We start from the raw sequence: 15896 nt of genomic DNA, 5'->3' as shown, positions 1-15896 counted from the left end.
CATTAACTAATTTACTTCGATAATCAAGGGCCAACTTATCTTACACTGTGGAGAAACCATACAACATTCTAATTAAAATACATAAGCTGAAGAAAAAGGCTGGGGAACTCTCTAAGTAATAAAGAAGTTTGGCTGCTTCTATCTCCTCTTACATTCTCCTGGCCAAAGGGCTAATAATCCTGGCATACAGTTTGTTATGAACTAGGTGTTGTTGTAGTCGTGTATTTGTATTGTTGTTTAGTCTGAAAAGGCAAGGCTGCAATGCTCCAGCTCTGTTCCATACAGTACAGCCAGTTTGCTTCACAGGTTACTCAACTCTGCGCTGATATCTAAGAAGTTCATTTAACACTCCTGGAGAATCTTATCACAGACTTCTAGGGGAAACAGGCATCAGGGACACAAAACCACCAGGCAATGGCTCTGATAAGCCACTCTCTGTTTGAGCACCTGTGCCTCCCTTCACCACTTGCAGGGTAGCATGAAGTATAATACACTGAGAATATGAGTTAGCATTCAGAGGACAAGCCAGTTCAGGTGAAAACATTGCTATACTCAAGCAAAGCAGAAATTTGTTCTGCAGAGCTAGCTGGAAAACAACTTGTTTTTCACGAGTAATTCAAATAAATAGTTGTCATTCTGATTGTTCCTGCAAAAAAAACATGCATTGCTTTTGTTCAGAGATCATTCCTGCCTTCAACAGAGAATAAATGCCTATAATAGCAAAAAGTAAAACTGCTAAAATTTAAGAATGAAAAGATTTGGTGTTTGTTTCTTCGTATTATAAGTCATAATGCCATATCAAACTACTGTTTGTTTTGTAAAACTACAAAAATTTTCAAATCCTGTGACCATTTCTACTCTCATCCTTTAGTTTAGCTGCAACAAAGCAATGCAGTATACATTTTAGCATATGATAAATCATAGAAAAGTCACCACCTTATCAACATCCAACACAAAGCTGTGGGCTCTGCCCTTGCCTTTGCAGCACTCTGCATTTTGATCACTGCACCTGCCTTTCAAAGATACTACTTTCTATAATTACTGCTGCTATATTTTTCCCTCTGTTTTTGTTCCAGGTAGTTGATCTTCATCTCAGTATCACCAATCATGTGTACAAAACTCATCTGTTTAAATGCCTGCAATCTCTGTTTGATTTACTAACAAGAGCAAGTAAAAGTGATAGCAGCAAATAATAAATTACTGCTCTTTTAATGTCCAGATGCTGCAACTTGTCTTCATCCTGAGAAACAGAGCTAAAAAGGCAGCTTCCGTAGGATCATCAAGTCAAAACATCAACTCCTCTGAAAGTTTTCAATGGTCAGTGTCTGAGCAGAGATTAACAGCAGCTGTCAGAAACGGCTGAGTAACAGATGCTGTGAATACAGGAACCATAAGTTAGGGGTCTGATAAAGAAAGCACCTAGCACAGAGCAAAGGCATTTTAGCATGCACTTCAGTGAGCTCAGGTGGAAAAGCCTATGGATTGCAGTCAGGTAGTTATTGAGCAGAGAGTCTTGAACAATTCCAAAGAGTCTGTTCCCAAATTATGCAGAGCCATTTCAAGGTTCTGCCAAAGTTATGAGTGTTTTTCTGTGTTGTTCTGAAATGAAAAGCAGGTTTGAGATATTAATGCTGTGTGAAGGACATTCATTTAAAACATGCACAGTACTGAAGTATTCTGTTTGCTGTTTCTAGGTACAGCAAAGCTTGTAGAGGATACAGTAAGGACAGAAAGAATGTTTGATTTTAAGTTCAGTATTTTCCCTTCACATGGAACACTAAGAGGAGGTATTGTTTAACAGAAGTTTAACTTTATGGGTTTTTTTTAATGTTTTTAACTTTTTTTGTTTTGATATCAAAAGTCCTCACTGTTTTGTCCTTCTGGGGTGAATAGTGAGTAACTGCAATGCTGCTGGGCAACCTACGCTGCCACAAAGCTGTGGGCAGCAGCCCCTGTCTGCTGTGAGGCAGCCCCAACACTCACAGTGTTTGAGGCTGCATTTGTGACATGTCTGTGCCATCTGATTCAGGTACATTTTTGGGGTCAGCTTCAGATAATTCTGCTGGTACCCCTGGAGTGGGGGTAGGGTTAGGGTAACTTGTGATTCCAGTAGGAAAGGCATTTAAATTTCATAAGCTATTGCTTCATTTACTGTTTAGTGGAGATAATGCAAGAAAGAAAAAGTAATCTTATGTCCTTCTGGATGCTGGGAACCCTGAGTGGTGCAGGAAGCACCAGCCAGACCTCTCTGCTCAGTGTGAGGCATGTGCTGTAGAACCCATCTGTAGAACATTTTACTGATGTTTTGGTTTAGATTTATTTTACAGAATTTTCTTAGAAGACAAAAACCTGTATTCATCATTTCTACAGTTGAACATGTGGCAATGTGTTGCTGCTCTTCCAGATAAAGGCAAGGCCATTCAGTTGGTGCTGTTGCCAGCATGGTGTGGGACCTGCCCACAAGCTCCGCTACCACTACCTGTCCACTGGACCTGCAGAGCACGTTACCAAAGGACAAGCTGTATGTGCTGCCTTGGCCTGCCCAGAATCACTCTAAGTCAGATACAGCAGTTTTCTGTTAAGGATCCTTATAGCCCCAAAGGGGAAAATGTGCGCCTGCTCAAGGCTTTAGACTTTTCTTCCCTGCAGTACACATCATTCAGCTGGTGTTTGGTTCCAGTTTGGTAACTTTCATCTCTCCCTGTGCTTGCAACCAGATATGAGACAAGGTGTCCAAGTATAATTTCTGGAAGGTGTCTTTATCATGCAGCACGAGGACGGGTGGGATATGCAGACAGGCTGCGCTCCAAGGTCAGCTTGCCTAGAGACCATAAAGATATGCAATGCATCAGGCTGCTCTCAGCACCAGCCAAGTCACTTTAACGGTGTTTGTTCTCTACAGCAATTGGAGGATGAGTATGCTCACCATCTATGTAAATCTTGCAGTTCTACCTTGTACAATGTTTGCCAGCAACATGGATATGACTCTGAAGATATTTGGCATCTGGGAAACAGGAATCTGTCTTTAAAGGGCGCTCTGGGATCCCAATATGCCAATCTTGCATAGTTGTCTCTGGGCTGCTCTGCAAAATGGAACACTTTCAGAAACACTGCTTATTAAGGTCCTGTATCATTCTGTCTCATGCTCTTGGCTCCACATTTCCATATAAGAGTTACTCCAAACCAGCTTTGCATTTAATATACATAAAGGCACGCAGTATAGCAAGGATTAGAGATTGTCTCATAACTCTGTGTAACAGAATGGGCTCCTGCAAGCAGTGGTACCCTCTTGCCAATCTGGTGACTGGATTTGAGAGAAATCACTCGGTTCACTTTCAAAGTAAATTTCAGCTTTAGTATTGTGTGGTCCAGTATCACGCATTCAATAAGTAAGAATTAATAGTTTAGACTTCTATTTAGAAAGAAAGCCTTGATGTTAATTGATCTTACAAAGTCACTATGTTTAAAATACACTAAAGTTTGCATTATAGCAGAGGCCTAATGCACACAGAAAAATGCACAATGTAATATCTGGGGGGAGATGATGATTGTTTTCTTTTTTATAACTGTAAGGTCCAGCAATTCAATGCATTAAACCTAGTGGAATTTGTTTAATAGAGAACACTGGCAAAGTTATGCAAGCAAACTTAGTCACCACATGATTCTAAACAGTAAACAGCAAGTATTTGGAAAAATTGCAGGACAGCAAAAGAAGCAGCACAGGAAGATTAAAAGAACCAGATGACAGATATTCCTAATTTGCATCCTGACAACCTCTTTCAATTACGGCCTCCCCTTGATGTTCTGGAGGGTGCTAAACAAGCACAGTCTTTGCTCTCAGGCCATTTCTTCTAAGTCTAGGAATGCAGGTTCAGAAAAACTGAAACTATCAGGTTCTCTTATCAAAAGGGGAAATCCATACATGATCTGTGAATGGAGACTAGTGCCTGACCATGCCAACCCTTGAAATATGCTCATAACTTGTTGAAAAGCACTATCTGCTGTGAGCTGCAACTGCAGCAGGGACCATAGCAGGACCGTCCTAACAGCTCAATGGTGCAGACAACTGAACTGCATGGTGGTGTAATATTATATTTTTAATGTGCTAACAAGGCAACATAGGCTGTGTCTGTGACTGTCCATGCTGCCAGCGACAAGTGATCTTATGCTAGGCTGTTGGGTGCACAGAGTTTTTTCCCATTAGGTTACAGAACTCGTCCAAACTCACAATTCACTGTGGGCTTTTATGCACTGGTATATCAGGGGAGTTAGGATTTAAGTGGTGGTTTATAGTATGCTAAATATCCAGTAGAAGCCCAAATGATTTATTTTATACATGTGGAAAGTTGGTGCCTGAAACAAGTCTGAGTCTTGGTCTTGTTTTTGTTCCTTGGCCAACAACTCCTGAGCCTCAGATTCATGTTTTAATCATTGGCCATTTTTCTCTGATTTAGTTCAGAAAAACAATGAAACTAAAGATAAAATCAATGGATTCTCAAATAATATGAAATTAATTTGCTGACAATAATCAAATCAAACTGCTGTCAGGGGACTATTCACAGCTCAAAGAATCATAGCATGAAAGAAGAGAGATCATGTTCTTCACTTCTATTGTAAGAACACAAAATATTCCTGATAGATAAAACGGAGACCTGCAGGTCTAGGCATTGCTATTATCCTCAAAGAGATTTCATAATCCTTCTCACAAACTTCCTAAATTTCAAGACTGCTCCTATAGCACATTTTTCAGTGTCTTCTGCAGATGAGCACTGAATTTACTATGTGGTGAAACTCCCAGGGTTGCTCCTCAGAAGAGCTGCCATGAGATTGCTCAGTATGTTGGTCTGAAAAAATAGTTGAATATGATTATGATCTGACCAAGGGAATGGTAACTCTCTCTCTGTCCCGTTTGAATGGGTTTTCCTGTATGAATATATTGTAATTCAATTTGAGACTTAGAGGAACATGCTGGGAAGTTGCAATAGTCTTACGTTAACAGCTTCCCAGCTTATAATTATGTATATTTGTAAGACAACAGCTGTTTCATTGCCAGGGAAGACATTATTTGCAGCCTGCAGGCCAAATAGCCATTTAGGCTGAGCTAAAATCCTAGGAACAAAAGGACAACAGGGATCAAAAGGAGCCTGAAAGGGTGAAGAGGGAAGGGGACAACTGCCAGTGGTTTGGTATGTGGACAGAGGGAGCTGCTGAGAGCTTCTGAAGTAGCTGTCTCCTCAGGCACGAGAGGAAGAAACACCCAGAAAAATATTTTGTGTCAAAATATGGTATGATTTATTTTCAAAAAGCATATTCTCGTATTCTTACAGTTAGAGCATAACATAAACGATGTTCCCAAAGAGTGACATGACTGAGATCCTGAGTGTGGCATGCAGTGGTGGTAGCTCAAAAAACTCTAGACCAAATGAGAAAGGAAAAAACAGAACAAGTTCTATCTCTCCTCCTGATCCCAGGCACAGTAGCAAGCATCTGCATTTGTACAGACAGCATTTCTCTCTCCTGTAAACAATTCTTAAAAAAATTTAGTATGGTAGAGTACAATCTTCAAGTACTTCTATTGGGAAGTTAAAAAAAATAAAAAAATAAAAATGCAGCTCTTGGATTTCTAAAGAAAACCTTTGTGGCATTTCAGGGAGGTCTGACATTAGGGCAGAGCTGGAAGTCCAGCAGTCACTCTCCATGGCTCATATCATAAACTGAAATACATGAAGAGCTTGTCTAAATGCTGTTACTTGACAGCACTCCTTACAGAGGAAAGCAGTGCCTGCTCCCATGGCAGGGGATAAGGGAAGTTTTTTAATTGAAAAGGAAATTTCATCATTCAGAGAAAAAACTGCAAAAAGCTAAGGGCTAAGAAAGATTCACGAGGACAGAAAGTCCTAACCAGGACCTAACTAGTCCTAATTATCCAGGGCCACAGAGGAAGCATTCTCACCAAGTCAGGGGCTGCTTTGACTTCTGTGTCTTCCTAGAAATCATAATAGTCCTCAGTAAGACAGTAATTACTGCCTCAGGAAAGCTTCAGTTTCCTCTCAAGCACATACAGGGAAGCTCAGAAGCAAATGACTGATGGCTCAAACATTCTGCTGCTACAAGTAAGTTGTCGCTAGCAAAGCTCACTGGCATTTCTCAGGTGCAAATTCATGTTTGGTCGTTTCAAAGAGTTCCTGAGAAAACTGAGCTTAGATAATATCATTAAAGGCTATGAGAGAGGTGTTTCAATTACACTAACGTACCGTATAACTACTGAGGATATCCATATGCTGCTCATGTATAAAAATGTAAATAAATCATCTACTGGGTAGCTGATGTTACATCTGAATGGCTATCCGAGGTGTATTTGGATATAAAGGCTTCTTACTGCCTGAAGATGAATTTAGTAAATGATTTCCATTCACATACATGGCTGGGAGTGACATGAGATCTTTGTGTGAATGCGAGTTGTGCATTAGAGCTGTAACTACCACATTCAGATCTTTCTTATAACAAGCACCATATGGAGAGGCTGAGCTGTTAGAAAGAGTTGTGCAGAACAGAGGAAAGATTGTTTTTATAAGCTACAGGCATATTCCACAAACAGCATTTACCTATCTGAAAATATGTATGATATTTCATTTTCCTCAGTATCATAGCCAGATGTTTTCCTGAAAACAAAAAAGCCATCTCCAGCACTGCTTAAGGAAGATCCCTTGAAAAAGCAGTTGACACATTCATTGCTGACAGAGAATGAGATAACACTTTCCAAATTGTGAAAAATTAAACAGCACTTAAAATTATTCTGGCATGGAGGGCGAGGTCCACAAAGACCATGAGTTTGGGCCTCTTCAGGTTACAGGGGAAGAAACCATGATCAGACAGCCACCCAAACCAGTGCAAATATGGACTTTGTGCTGAAAGAAGTGGTACCAGCATTGCTACCTCCCTGATGCTGTTACCTCATCTGGATGGAACGAGTTTCCTACGTCATTCCCCTAATGTTTATATTTTAATATTTTACTTTTGTGTATATAATTTTCATTCTTCACAAAGAAGATTTTGCAACCACCAGCCAGTATTGATTTAAGGTCAGAAGAGTAGCACCAGCTACTTTAAATATAATTAGAGACTGAAATCAGAGTTCTGATTCTTCTGAATTAGAACTGCATTGCTAAACTGTAAAGTGAACAAAAAGTTTTGCTTTGATGAAAAAAATCCTCTTTTGTCTTCCTTTATTGCCAAAAGGCAAGTGACTGCACTTTTTTCCCCTCCAGCCATAAAATGCATACATATCAGAAGCCTTTTGTTTAAAAATGTTATTAAAACTGAAAATTTTAATTAAAATGTGGAATATTTACACATTCAAAAATGGTTTTTAATTAACATCCACCTTCTTAGACTATAATAAAGTCCTACGCATTTTGTAGCATAGCTTTTAATATATTTTTTAGCAATCTCATCTAAACAATGAGATAAAGAGTATTTAAAGTTATGCTTAAGCAGATACTTAATTTAAAAGGCTGGCAGCTAGGCTGTTTTTATTTTTCCAGAAATAATACTTTGCATGGAAATAAGTGTCCCAGAGTGAAGACCTAGGGTTTACACAAGAAGATGACATGAAGGAATGAGGAGACAGACGTACTGTATCTGACCTTTACTTGCCCAGGCCTGAAGCTGTGACAGCTCTATCATGATACCTGCTTACAGCTCTGCCACTGCAAAGACACGGAGCTCCTTCTGTCAAAAAGAGAAAGTAATGTTTCACTGTCCATATTACAAACACAAGTGATGTTTTTCATCCTCAGATATATCATTTAACTCATACAGTAAACTCATTTGGGAAAGAGGAGAGGAGAGGAGAGGAGAGGAGAGGAGAGGAGAGGAGAGGAGAGGAGAGGAGAGGAGAGGAGAGGAGAGGAGAGGAGAGGAGAGGAGAGGAGAGGAGAGGAGAGGGAAAAAAAACATAGACCTTAATACAGCTTGGATGACAAGAACTGTAAAAAACAAATTTGGCATAAGGCTTTGCTTGATGGGTGCAAAATTTTTATCTGAGCTCCTTCATTTTAATTATGTTGGAGAACATCTCTCAAAGCAGAGATGCTCTTGATGACAACTTCTCTAACTTGATCTTACAGATCTGCAAAAGGGGAAAGCCCACAAACCTCCCATGCTATCTCTTCTGGGGCATCACAGTTGTGATGCCTAACCTAAACCTCATGGTGTAAAGCCCTTATGCTGCTTGCTCTTGCCATTGAAAACTATGTACTCTCTATGGACTTTCAGAGGGCTCATGTGCCACTCAAGCTATATTCCTGCTTGTTTACACTAGACAGCCATCAACACAGTGACTCATTATCCACTGGAGGTTCACTTAAAACCCTGTGCTTCTTCTTTGAGCTGCTGCCTACCCAGTGGGTCCCCATCCTGCACACTGCAGCAGACACTCTGTAGCCTTGCCGTCATCTTTCCTCAGGAGCATCCCACTTTTCTAGTAGGACATTCTTCCAGTTTGTCAAGTTCCTTTCCGAAACCAAGTCTCATTCCCTATCATATCCACAACCCTTCTCAGCACCATCAGTGCTATAATCCACAACTTCAGTATATGTGCTCTGTGTTATTATCTGTATCACTGATGAAAATCCTTGATGATCCTGGATAAACTGCAGCTTAATTTCTCTCACACATCTCTGAGTGTCCATCCTGTACAGCTGAGAGCTGTGCCCATCTACAGCTTCACCACTAGTTTTGCAGTAGTCCTCTTAGACTTCATCAGATACAGTGTCGTGAGAGTCAAATCCAAATAATCATAGAATCATAGAATGGCCTGGGTTGAAAAGGACCTCAAAGATCAACTAGTTTCAACCCCCCCTGCCATGGGCAGGATTTCCAACCACTAGACCAGGCAAATAAAACCTTTTTTTCTTCTTTTTCTCATTTTCCTTTATCAACAGGGAAGAGTCAAATTCTTTGGACCTCATCTGTTCCTGTAAAGCTGTTGTCACTGTCATATATCTGTCATATATTCTAAATGTGATTTAGACAAAGTGATTATTTGTTCACAGAACTTTAATGGGAACTCAAGGTAACCTCTCTTGATTCCTGACTCACTCTGCTGTCTCCTTTTGAGCAGGGCACGTCGTGGCATTCCTCTTACAACCTGGTAACCTGCCAGAGCTCACAAAGAGATGGAGCAGATCTGCCCAAGTTCTCTAACAGCTCCAGGCAGAAACGACCTGCTTCCTTCATACCTGGTTGCTCATTAGAGACCTTTTTATGGTCTTTCTAGTGCTAGCATCCTCACCACTGCTGACCTCCTCAGTGGAAACCAAAGCCAGAAGACACAGAATGCTCCTGCGGGCTCAGTGCTGTTTGAAGCACGCTAGCCCTCCCCTGGCCTTTTTCTCTGTTTGCCTTGTAATCGCGGATCTCGTTATTCTCAGCGTTGCCTGTATCTTGTTTGGTCTTCGTTCCTTCTGCCTGCTCCCACTTCCCACACATCCCTCTTGCTTTTGCCAATCCCTCTAGCTTCACCTCTTAATACAAACAACTTATCTCTGGGACAAACTCATTCCGTTATTCATATTTCTGCCTTTAAACCACTCTGCTTTTGCCCCATCTAACGGGTCCTCAGGGGTTCAAAAACCGAGAAACCGCCGCTGGCCGCCACCGGCCGCGGGGCTGAGGCGGCTCAGACCACCGGCCCGAGCGGACCGGGCGCGGGGCGGCGGCGGGCTTGTAGTTCCCCGCCCCGCGCCCGGCTCGGCCCGCGTCGGCCCTTGCTCGGCCTGCCCGGCCCTGGCGGGGTCTCCACAGCGACTCGAGGCCGCTTGGGTTACCAGGGCGGCGGCACGGGTGGTTACGGCCCCGGCCTCCAACTGGCCGCGGCCAACAGCCGCCGCCGCCGCGCCCATAGGCCGCCGCCTATATAGGGAGCGGCGGGTGGCTGCGGCGAGCGGCTCTGCGCTGGGAGGAGCAGGGTGGCAGCCCGCATCGCTACCTCCGCGGCAGGTGCGGGGCTCCGTAAGCAGGTACTTTGTGTTAATTTTTTAATTTGCGATTTTTTTTTTTTTAAGTGTCGTTATTTTTTTTTATTTTTCCTCTCCTCCGGAAGGTGCCGAAGTCGTGGCGATGCGCCGCAGGGGGGAGACGAGCCAGGCGGGGATGCGGGAGCCTCTCCCCGCTGCGCCCCGCGGCGGGCGGACCGTGCTGGGGGTGCTGGTGGAGAACGGGCAGCAGCGGCCCGGCGCCCAGGTGAGTCTCGGAGAGCCTCTCCGAGCCGTGGGATCCGAGTGTGCTGTGCCGGCCGTGTTCTCTAGAAGGAAAGGGAGACTTTGCGAGGTTTTCCCCACGCTCTTCCCCTCTGGATTCATCCTGGGGCTGGCTGGTGTGGCAGGGAGAAAGCAGCTCTGTGCCGGCTTACAGGACCTCACCCAGCTGTGTGTGCCTGCTTGGTTTTGGCGGTGTGAAGCCCGTAGCTCAGTCAGCAGTTAGCAGGTGATGGGGAGAATTGTATCCTGGTCGTAAGTTGAAGTCTTATGGATTGCGGTGCTTAAGTTCAGAAGTTCAAAGTTGCTTTGTAACTCAGAATGCTTTTTGGCCCATAATGCCCTTTAAATCTGTGACAGTACCTGAATGCTTCCTTTCATCACCATGACTTGCTGTAGCACCTGCTCCCTGCCAGCTGGTTGGAGCCAAGCAGAGTCCTTACTTTATTCTCTGTGGCAGTGAGTCTGCTCTCCTGGTTACTGGTTTGCACTGCCTGTCACCTCCTGTAAGGTCTCTGTTGCAGCAACAAGCAGTACTTCCTAAGCACAAGCTGCTGGCTTTCCCAGCAAACTTGTATTTATTTGCCATTAACCAAGGAGAACGATATGCCTTTCTAAAACAAATAATACTGTTGTTTTCTTTTTGAATTGTCTTGCCTCAAGATTACTGTGTGTTCTGTTTCAGAATACTGCTATTACCAGACACTTATCTGGCTCTGAGAATGCCTTCCCTCCAGCTGGAAAAGATGAAGTATCCAACTGTGTGGTCAGTACTACATCAAAACAGGACTTTGCTATCTACATCGATGAACCAGAAGAGAAAGAAAGCCACAGCTGCCAAGAGGATGAAGAACTGGAATCAAGCCTGTGTGAACTGGATACTAGTGCAATGACATCCAGCATTCACCTGCTGTTGGATCTGAGTACAGGTAACTCCTGTTAATGTTCATATAGTATCACAGGTGCTTGTAATGTGATTATGAATCATGCTGGCGATGAGCTAGTGAGTAGTTTATCTTTAAGTACTACTTCCTGATAACTTCAACTGAATCAGTGTGATGCACAACACTTCCATGCTAGAAATGGCCAGAGATGGTGAAGAGACTAATTAACTAAATGTCTTTCTGGTTTCTCTTTCCTGTTAGGATCTCCCATGCTAGTGGACACATCCTTCCGGTGCCAGCCTGAGGATCGGATGGGAGATCCTATAACTCTAATGACTGTGGGAGAGTATGCAGAAGACATTCATCAGTACCTCCGAGAAGCTGAAGTGAGTGTCTTCTAACAAATGCAAAGATGTGTGGGATCTTCCTGATAGGCTGCAATACTGCAAAGCCATATGGCTGCCACACAGTAACTCTGGGCTATCACTGAACAAACAGTTAAAGCCATTGCTGGAGCTTGGTTCTTAGGAATCTTCTAGACAGTGATAAGGTATTTCAGGCATTATTCCATATCCTGGAAATGCGATGTGAGTAGATTATTGCAGAATACTAACACAGTTGAATGTGACCTTGCTGGCTGTTCTGCTATAGTAGATTTAATTTTTTTTTTTTACCTTTTTATGTCAAAGCAGTGAAGTGCAGTTTTCCAGTAAGAGGGTAGAAGAAATCTGATGCACTTAAAGTCACTCTCAGGTCCCTCTGAATATGTTTGATAGCAAGCTCTCAACTTCCCAGTTCAGGGGACATCCTTTGTTCTTCTGCTATTAACATGGTAGTTCTTGTCTCTTCAGTCTTTCTACAGATACTGCTAAAATTCTAATTGAGTTACTCCCAAGCTAGCTACTAATAGTGAAGCTACTCATGCTCATTTAGGCCCAAGTATAAAAGAATGTCAATCAATTCAGCCATCAGTGACTGTCTTTGGGGTGAGTATTCTGATCCTGAAATTGTTTTTCCAAACAGGTGAAATACAGGCCCAAGCCCTATTACATGAGGAAGCAACCAGATATTACAACAAAAATGCGTGCCATCTTAGTAGACTGGCTGGTGGAAGTAGGGGAAGAATATAAACTTCGAACAGAGACGTTGTACTTGGCAGTGAACTACCTGGACAGGTTTCTCTCTTGTATGTCTGTTCTCAGAGGGAAGCTGCAGCTTGTAGGAACAGCGGCAATTCTTCTGGCTTCGTGAGTGTTTATCTCATGAAATCTTAGTGAGCAAAACTTACTTTTGGACTTTTAGTTTAATTTGAAGGACTTTAAGCTTGCAGTGGTAGGTGGCTTTTCATGCTGTCCTAAGATGGTGCCCCATCCCTGCAGCCTTTCAGAGTAAGGCTGGATCAGACACTGGGCAACCTGATCTAGCTGTGCATGTCTCTGCTTATTGCAGGGGAGTCAAACTAGGTGATCTTTAAAGGTCCCTTCTAACTCTGAGGATTCTATGATTCTGTGATCAGCCACTTGGCATACTTTAGCACTTGCAAAACTAAGCATTTAATATTCTTTATTAAGGAACTGTAGAGGGGAAAACCTTGTAACCACAGCACCAGAAGCAAAAACAATGCTGTATTAAACCACTAGCCCATGGTAGATTAAAAGTTGCAATCTGCAGTTAAGTTTGAACTGTTTTAAATGGACAGGGTATCAAGCAAAGCCTAGGAGTGCGTGGATTTTTGTCTAAAGTGCATCATGTTACCGAAACTTTCTCTTCAGGAGTTTTCCTATTAGTCAAGTGTGTTAGTATGAGTGTATGCCTGTCTAGGCTGATGACTTAGAGAGTATCTTTGCCTTTCCACCAATTTGATCTTCAGGTCTCTTGTATACTGGAGAAAGATTAAAATAAGACCCGTAAGCCAGTCTTAGAAATGTCATATGGGCCCAGCAGAAAGTTTTGTTACTCTAACTTTTAAGCTGACAGATATGGCTTTTCTAATTTTTTTTCAGGAAATATGAAGAAATCTACCCACCAGAAGTGGATGAATTTGTGTATATAACAGATGATACATATACAAAGAGGCAGCTGCTAAGAATGGAACACCTGCTTCTCAAGGTCTTGGCTTTCGACCTCACAGTGCCAACCATCAACCAGTTCCTACTTCAGTACATTCACAGGCATGGAGTCTGTTTCAGGACAGAGAATTTTGCAAGGGTAAGAACTACTGTTATCTTAAAGTAGATGCTTTGTAGGCTACTACCATCAGAATGCAGGCTTTTGTGCTTCATTATTTCTGGATAAATGTCTGGGAATACTGAACTTAGCCTATCTGTCTGATCAACTAGACTATCTTGGCAGCAAGGTGGTAGAAATACATTCTTCTTCTGTGTGTGTATAGGAAGCCTGACCTGGACATGATGATTCTTCATGTTGCTGCACAGTGACACAGCATATTCCTACAGGACTGTCTGGGGAAACAGTGCTTCAAAATTGTGTCACCCAAGCTTATAACAAAAGCTCTGACTTGCTGCTTAGCTCAAGAAGTGTAAGATTTGTACAGTGCTTATTCAGGCAGCCCAGATTTGTTTCTTAGGTGCTCATTTAGCCCAAGGTCTCTAAGTGATGTTCACCTATGTGAGCAAAATCCTCAGGGAAAAAGGTGGTGGTGGTGTGGGGTTTTTTTTTTGTGTTTTTCTTCTGCCAAACATTTGGTGTAATTTTGTAGATAGTCTTAGAAAATGTGGTGTGTATTTTTGAGTGTTGATTATCTAGGCTTTGACAGAAGTGCGATCTTCCTGTTCCCGCTGGACAATGCTGAAAGTTCTGTAGGATCAACAGGACTGGAATGCTATTCACCAGATGTGTAACTCATGTTTCTTACATAGAAGTGAGGACCACCAACCAATTGAACTGCTCAGTATATTGGTGTGGTTCTACCTGATAGAGCCACTCTGTTTGAAAGACTTGTGCTTTTTTTTTTTTTGTTAAGTATCTTGCAGAGCTGAGTCTCCTAGAAGCTGATCCTTTTCTGAAGTACCTTCCTTCACAAACTGCTGCAGCAGCCTACTGTTTAGCAAACTATACAGTGAACAGGTCATTCTGGGTAAGAATAACTGCATTCTGATGTTTAGCTCAAGTGTTTTATAACTAGAGAACTGCTGAGAAATAGGAGTGCCTTCAAATCATGTTATTGTAAAGGCTGAAATGCAAGGATGAGCAGTTCTTTCCAAGCTAATAGGTCTATGTAATTAACAAATGTTAAATTAATCTGAATTATCTTGCCTTCTCCCTGAAATAGGAAGAACCTTTTTGTCTTCACTTATGTCAAATGTGCACCGCAGGCCTTGTCAGTAGGTAGTCTCATGCTTATTCCCTAGATAGAATTCAGGGGACTTTGGGGAGGGGAAGGGAGAACTGAATGTGACTACACTGAGTGGCAGCTGTAATACAAATCTTGATAGGCCTGTCAGGTATCTGTGCTTTAGCAGGAAGCAGAATCCAGAGGAAACATAATGAATGCAGCGTACTTAGAGCAGAAGCAGATTCTCCTCAGACCTGACACAGAGGAAGACTTATAGTAAAACTGATGGCAGGATACACTTGAATCATTTTCAGAAATCTAGAGTGAGAACTAACATAATGAAAATAGTTCCTGCTTCTATAGAAAATGTATCTTACCTAAAGTAGAAAAACACCTTTTTTCTTTTCTTACCAGCCAGAAACACTTGCTGCATTCACTGGATATTCATTAAGTGAGATTGTGCCTTGCCTGACTGACCTGCATAAGACATGCCTTGATGCTCCGCATTGCCAACTGCAAGCAATTAAGGAGAAGTATAAACAGTCTAAGTAAGTAACCAAGAAGCTGGCGTTTCTTTACTTGGAGGTTGTAGGCACAGGATGATTCTGGTTGAGCAACTTGGGTTGTAACTCTTACAATTCATAAATTCCTTATACTGGGCAGCTTTTGTTGCTGACATTGAAGCCTTCTTCAGCACCTTGAGGGAAAAACTCTTCTGGACAGGAAAGTAGTTAATTCATAGATATACAAACATAGTGGATCCCACTTCTATTGCAGTACTGCATGATGGCTGCTTTCCTACTGTCCTTCATCAGAAGGATCCTTAAAGTATGTTTACATTTGTCAACTAAGCTAGTAGTTTCATTGGTTGCATTTCTGTTCCAGGTACCTGCAGGTATCTCTTCTGGAGCCCCCAGCAGTTCTTCCTCTACACTAGAAATGGTGGATCCTGGACTTAGGTTTATTTTGTCTCAATGAACAAAGCTGGTCTAACATCTCATAGAGCACTGCAGGTCATGTGCCTGTAACCACGGTGATCAGAACAGTTTTTAGCTAGTATTTTTTAATTAGATGCCTTTTTAAAAAAAGGATATTTGACTATAGCTCTTAATATAATTGACAGCACTTTTAATAAATGTCTTATTACACTTTCTCTGAGTCTTGTAATTCCAATTAATATATGCAGTAATGGTGCACGGAAAGGTTTACTTATAAAATCACCAAGACAGGCCTTTAATCGAGCTGGAATGGATCAAGTGATAGGTCCTTCAGTCCAATACAGTCTCCACAGATTTGGTTGACTGTTTCTTCTTATTCTAAGATGATGTGCCCATGGATAGAACCTACTTCTTGGGGTTTGTCTGTGGATACAAAAACAAGTGGTCTGTGAATACTGATGAATGTCAATGCTTAAGTGAACTCAAGTGAAAATTCAGCTCCTGTTACAGTGCAATAAAG

The 15896-nt window shown here is 42.1% G+C and overlaps 1 protein-coding gene and 1 long non-coding RNA gene across 3 annotated transcripts; one reads left to right on the top strand and one right to left on the bottom strand.

The window, feature by feature from the left end:
* LOC149920246 (uncharacterized) lies at nucleotides 1–9669 on the bottom strand. Its single transcript, XR_016462679.1, has 3 exons — nucleotides 8403–9669; nucleotides 7647–7731; nucleotides 1–3083 (listed from the first exon to the last, which is right to left on the bottom strand). It is a non-coding gene; the product is annotated as an uncharacterized LOC149920246 (long non-coding RNA).
* A 227-nt stretch (nucleotides 9670–9896) lies between these two features.
* CCNA1 (cyclin A1) lies at nucleotides 9897–15591 on the top strand. Of its 2 annotated transcripts, none has more exons than XM_031615748.2 (9): nucleotides 9897–10022; nucleotides 10106–10245; nucleotides 10945–11188; nucleotides 11405–11529; nucleotides 12167–12390; nucleotides 13147–13351; nucleotides 14127–14240; nucleotides 14853–14986; nucleotides 15324–15591. In XM_031615748.2, exons 2-9 carry the CDS (start codon nucleotides 10123–10125, stop codon nucleotides 15373–15375), a joined length of 1221 nt encoding a protein of 406 aa, XP_031471608.1. In that variant the 5' UTR covers nucleotides 9897–10022; nucleotides 10106–10122; the 3' UTR covers nucleotides 15376–15591. The 2 variants fall into 2 exon arrangements, with proteins under 2 accessions (XP_031471608.1, XP_031471609.1); XM_031615749.2 differs by having other exon boundaries at nucleotides 9899–10002.
* Nucleotides 15592–15896: the final 305 nt, after the last annotated feature.

Source organism: Phasianus colchicus, chromosome 1, assembly GCF_987193195.1.
Source record: "Phasianus colchicus chromosome 1, bPhaCol1.hap1.1, whole genome shotgun sequence".
NCBI lineage: Eukaryota > Metazoa > Chordata > Aves > Galliformes > Phasianidae > Phasianus > Phasianus colchicus.
Note: the sequence above shows the minus strand (reverse complement) of the source record. Positions and strands in the feature narration are given on the sequence as shown.